The 5,006-nt window shown below is 55.4% G+C and overlaps 2 protein-coding genes across 2 annotated transcripts in view; one reads left to right on the forward strand and one right to left on the reverse strand.

Moving 5' to 3' along the window:
• LOC113218292 (uncharacterized) overlaps nucleotides 1-5,006 on the forward strand; it is a gene marked incomplete at its 3' end in the record, with an annotated part of 273,427 nt that overhangs the window by 101,397 nt on the left and 167,024 nt on the right. The window lies entirely within an intron of this gene.
• Nucleotides 852-3,415, reverse strand: LOC113212585 (uncharacterized). The gene is made up of 5 exons (XM_026431348.2): nucleotides 3,192-3,415; nucleotides 3,021-3,091; nucleotides 2,607-2,928; nucleotides 2,356-2,511; nucleotides 852-1,681 (listed from the first exon to the last, which is right to left on the reverse strand). The coding sequence occupies exons 1-5, from the start codon at nucleotides 3,321-3,323 to the stop codon at nucleotides 1,136-1,138; spliced, it is 1,227 nt and encodes a 408-aa protein (XP_026287133.1). The 5' UTR covers nucleotides 3,324-3,415; the 3' UTR covers nucleotides 852-1,135.

A 5,006-nucleotide genomic window follows, 5' to 3' on the forward strand; every position in this document is an offset into this window, starting at 1 on the left:
CCCCCAGCCCACCCTACTCTGCGCTCCGAGGTTCTGGTGCACTGGCTGCTTGCATCATACCCTACCACGGACCGTTCCGCCTGCAGCAGCGCCGGCGCCCCTGCTCCGCCCCCATACCCTGTCCTCCTGCCCACTCCGGCTGCCTGCTTCACTTATTAGCTTCACTCTATTCAAGCAATCCGAGCCTTTAACACCAAAAAAAGCAGAAAACTAGTTGAGCTGGCCCCAAAAAATACTGGTGCAAAGGCAAAGAACTGGCATCTACGAATATAATATAGTATCAGTATTACAATGAAAATCTGTATAAATATCATATAAATATCAATCGGCAATATAAAAAAATTGAACAGCAATCCATACAAAACGTGGGATAAATAAGATAATTCAACATAAATATCAAATTATGCTAGAACTACTATTCAAATTCGACTTCATTCGTAGTAGTAGTAGTAACACTACTGAAAACAGCACATTTCCATGCTTCAGAAAGCTGCAGCGTGCCTATAAGGAAATTTGGGGGCCAGGGTTTAATTTTCAAGTGACGTGAGGAGCATCGGTACGTTTTCAAGAGCTTAAAGTGCGGTGCGCAGCGACGGCGAACATGGGCGTTTTCCTTTTGTTTTACACAAGTATCAGGGCCATGACAGGAAACTTCTCCCGGGGATAACCATCGCGCGCCGGAACGCAAGGCAAGGCAAAGGCGGCAAACGGACCTTTATCAACATTATTCGGCGATCTTTACCAAAACGGATCATCTACTGGAATCCTTATCAAAACGGGCAACTTTTACCTTCAGGCGGCGACAGACACAGGGGACTGACTAAAAAGGTAGTCGTTCGATATTTAGGACATTATTAGGTTGTTAATCGACCTTTATTCTTATTTTCTTTAGACGGTACAGAACACGGAAATCATGCTAAGATCGGCTAAGGTAATATTACAAATCGACCAAAAAATGCAAAAGAAACTACCCTCTTAAGAGCCGGGTGCCCTATAAGTGTTCCACGGAAAGTAGCTCGGGGTCGGGTTTTCACACGTTACTTTCTTTTCGATTGGAAATCTATCCAAATCGAAACTTAAATTGTCCAGAAGATGAGATAGTTTCCTCAGCACATCTAGACACACCTTGACAGACCTATACCTCTTCCTGCTCCACACCGTCACACGTGTCGCACAGCACCTCGGCCCCGGGCAGCACCCGCCGCACCTCAGCGCGCTGCTCCCTGCAGGCGGCTGGCTCATGGCTGTACCAGTCCCTCCGCAGCATGAGCCTCCTGAGCGCCCGCAGCCTGCTATGCTGCAGCAGCGAGTGCAGGTCGCCGCAGCTCTTTTGCCACCACCCTATACTCCCTGCCGTGCCCACCCACAGCTCAAGCTCCTCCAGCGTGCCGCCGTGCGCCCGCAGCAGGGACTGTGTCGTGGCGCGGGGGATGTTGTACACCCTGAGCCACTGCAGGCCGGTGTGTCCCGGCGGCAGCGCGGGCAGCTCGGGGGGCTGGGCGCGCAGGGCATTACCCACCACGTACAGCCTCCTCAGCCGCGGCATGGCGTGCACCGCGCGCAGGTGGGCCTCGCGGGGGTGGCGCACATGCAGCCTCTCCAGCGTGGGCGCGGCGCGCTGCAGCAGCTGGAGGCTCCAGGCGGGGTCACCGTCGCAGTTCACCTCGACCAGCCGGGTCACCTGCGGAAGAACAGAGTCACTCTCAGGGGCTGTCAGCGGGCCGCAGTTTGAGGCAGTCAGGGCGGCGCGAGAGACTGAGCCACAGCGAGCCGCCACAGCGAGCCGCCACCGCGAGCGTCCCCGGCTGCCGCTGAGCTCCGCCGCTCCTCGGGCGCCGGTAGCAACTCTCTAGTGTCAGGCTGGGGCTGGGAGTATCCTCCTGCTGGGTGGCGAATACTGACAACAACGCCCTTTAGGCGAAATGGCCAGCAAAAACTGAGGCAGTGCCAGAAAGGCAAAAGAACAAGGAAAACCTCCTCCACTATTAAACGGAGATATTAAATAACCTTCCGAGTCAGACGGCACAGCTTACGTCAAAGTTTGATTCTCGTAAAACCAGAATCAGTCCTCGGATTTTCAAAACGATTAATAGTTGCTTTAGATAAGCTTGCATGTGAGAATGATTTCCCAACGTCCAGACTGGCCGATGCAAAAGTGTTAACTTATTCCATGGAGGAAAAACACTGTCAGTAATCAAACGTTTTTGTCCGGCGGACTTTGCAAGGAACAGGCCCGCTGATGCATCGTCATATTAATCCAGCTGGTCCCAGCGTGCCGCTAGAGAGAGTTGCTACTGGCCGTCCTCTGCCCGTGCCGCCCGCAGGCTGGTCGCCGTGGTCCGGCCGCACACTCACCCCGGGCGCTGCTGCGAGGAGGGCCGCCTTGTCCTGCTGCCGCTCATTGGGTCTGGTCACGCTGACTGCAGTCACATCCATCTCCCGCTCCGGCCGCGCCTGTGGAGGTGCTGGGCCCGGGGCTGCGGGCGGGGGACCCCGCGCCTCGACACGACGCTGCAACAAGCAGCCGGGCATTTTATTCGCTTGTGTGCCTTCAATAAACCATCTTTGTGAACCTTGTATTACTGTGGACCCTAGTAGACGCTCACCTTGGTGAGAGCGGCCTTCGCGGTGACGAGCAGCCACATGGCCCGGGTGAGGGGGTCCTCCGTGTTCGTCACGGTGCCCGTCAGCTCGTGGCCCTCGCCCTGCAGGGTCAAGTTCCAGGACTTCTTAGTCAGCAGGGTGAGGGCCTGGACGGCCTGCTCCTCCTGGCATTGGTCTTGCAGGCCTTCCAGCTGCCCAGCCGCCTCCTGCAGCGCGCCCTGCAGGTGGCGCCTTAGGGCTCTCTTGACGGGCAGGACGTCGTGGTCCTCCCAGCAGCGGGGCGCTGCGACGGCGAGGCAGTCCGAGCACCAGCCGCGGGGGGGCCTGTCGAGGTGCAGGGTGGTGGGTCAAAGACATAGTCCGGTGCGGGAGCGGCCGAGCGGCTGTCATTGTACGGTCCTAGACAAGGCGCTCACCTGTCTGGGAGCTCCATCTGTCGTAGGAGGTAGAAGTTGTTGGGCAGTGCGTCCGGGGGGACATCGAAGGCCTAGAAATGGGGTCAGAAGCGAGCCAGACATAGCCACACGCAAGACGTTTCGGTTGGGTTACGTGGAGGTCAAAGTCCGTGTTGGCTGCCGCGGACTCACCTTGCGGCACATCGGGCACTCCTTCCTGTCGCTCCGCTCGAGGCACCTCAGACACACGGTGTGCCCGCACGGCACTATCTTGGGCACGCGCTCCACCTGGTTGAGCTCCTCGAGGCAGATGTCGCAGTCCATGGTGGCGGTGGAGATGCTGGTCCCGCGGGCGGCCGAGTCGCACTGTGTCCGACTGAGCGTCCTGCCGCGGCTCGCGGCGATAGCGACTGATAGCGATACTCAGATACGGCGAACTGAAACGACTTAAGGTATTCCCCGCACACCCTCAAACCTGTTGTGACTCTCCTGTCGATACATTATCAATTTGTTTGTACAATGATGAGTGTAAACATTTTTGTCAATAACTTGCTATGGCGCTGAACTTAATAGTGTTCATGGCATGCAAACGGTTGAAGATTAGCATGCCATGTGCACACTGATTATAAGGGGGTAGAAAATATTTGATACAATGCGCGCTGTTTATACAGTGTGCATACAATGTTCGATATAATGCACGCAGTTTATGCAGTGTGCAGTGTGCATACCATGCACACTTTCTTCAATGTATCATTAACACTTTTTCAGACAGTTGGGGAGACTTGTCTCTACCAGTTTTGTTAATGAATACCTCGTAACGATATTGTTGATAGCGAATTACTTTTCTTACGAATAAAACTTTTTAGCCCGGAAATCAAAAGTGCAGTTCAGTGTTTACTTGTCCTCTAACTCTATACTGCTGTAGATGTTTTACACTTGGCGCCGCTTAACATGCTCATACGCATTATGTTGCCTCAGTGCGCTTCTTATCTATTCTGACAAGACACCCCCTCCCCCTTCCCCCCACGACCTCCCCCTCCTCCCATGTGTGTACCACAGACTATACCTCCTTCTCACCGCTGCTCTATATAGCCCCCTCCTCCCCCCTTCATCGCGCAGCCCCCTTTTCTAACCCACCTATAAGCCATTATCTGTCACATGATGTAGTATGTGTGTGTGTGTGTGCGTGTCTGCGTGTTAATATGAGTGTGTCGGCGCGCTTGCACGGGTGAGAAGCTAAGTACATTTGACGTTATCTTGTGATTCGATTTCACGCGTGACGACTTCGCCGCCTATCGCCGCCAGACACGCCAACCACACACAAATACGCACACACGCACACACGCACACACACACGCACACGCGCACACGATCCTAGGCAATACCGGACGTTGACGACGCGCTCGGCGAAACGTGTGACTTGTCTCGGCTGCCTCCTAAGTGTTGGGTTAAGTAACAGCCAATAATAGAGGGCGTGTTATCAGTCTCGCGGTCCTACGCTCGCGTTGGTGACCTCTCTACCCCGGTGTGCTTATCAGGAGCGTGTTGACTATCCAAAGCCCTTCCCCCCCACCCCCATCTTCCTCCTCCTCTCTCGCTGTTCCCTGGATCCGCCGCCTCTGCCCTGCGTGCTTTTGGGAGGGGGCGGTACAATGGCGAGCAGCAAGCTTGCGACCCTCACAACGCACAATGCGGGTACCCCTCCGCACCCCCACCCCCAAGTCACCCACCTCGCCCCATCCACCATAACCTGCCCTTCCCTGCCCGTAACCATAGGACGCCAAACCACCGCAACACTCCCGCCCTCGCTCCGGGTAGCAGCATTCACCGGCTCTACCGCTTCCACCACTTTACAATACACTCTACGTGTACACGTATCGTACACCTCCCTACCCGCGCCCCTACCATCAGCGTAGCGCGCGCGATTCAAACTCCACTTCATCCTTGCAGTCCTATTATGCCACTGCGACCGCTTTCATCAGTAGAGGGGAGGGAGAGGTGGGTTGG

The sequence above is a fragment of the Frankliniella occidentalis genome, unplaced genomic scaffold, assembly GCF_000697945.3.
Source record: "Frankliniella occidentalis isolate FOCC.00 unplaced genomic scaffold, Focc_3.1 Scaffold159, whole genome shotgun sequence".
Classification (NCBI taxonomy): Eukaryota; Metazoa; Arthropoda; class Insecta; order Thysanoptera; family Thripidae; genus Frankliniella; species Frankliniella occidentalis.

What these genes read in the sequence shown, in the direction of transcription:
- LOC113212585 (XM_026431348.2), bottom strand. Translation starts at nt 3,323, where the DNA reads ATGGACTGCGACATCTGCCTCGAGGAGCTCAACCAGGTGGAGCGCGTG. An exon ending in CAGATGGAGCTCCCAGACAG is followed by an intron (nt 2,929 to 3,020) that starts GTGAGCGCCTTG and finishes GCACCTCGACAG; the next exon opens with GCCCCCCCGCGGCTGGTGCT. An exon ending in TCCTCGCAGCAGCGCCCGGG is followed by an intron (nt 1,682 to 2,355) that starts GTGAGTGTGCGG and finishes GTTCTTCCGCAG; the next exon opens with GTGACCCGGCTGGTCGAGGT.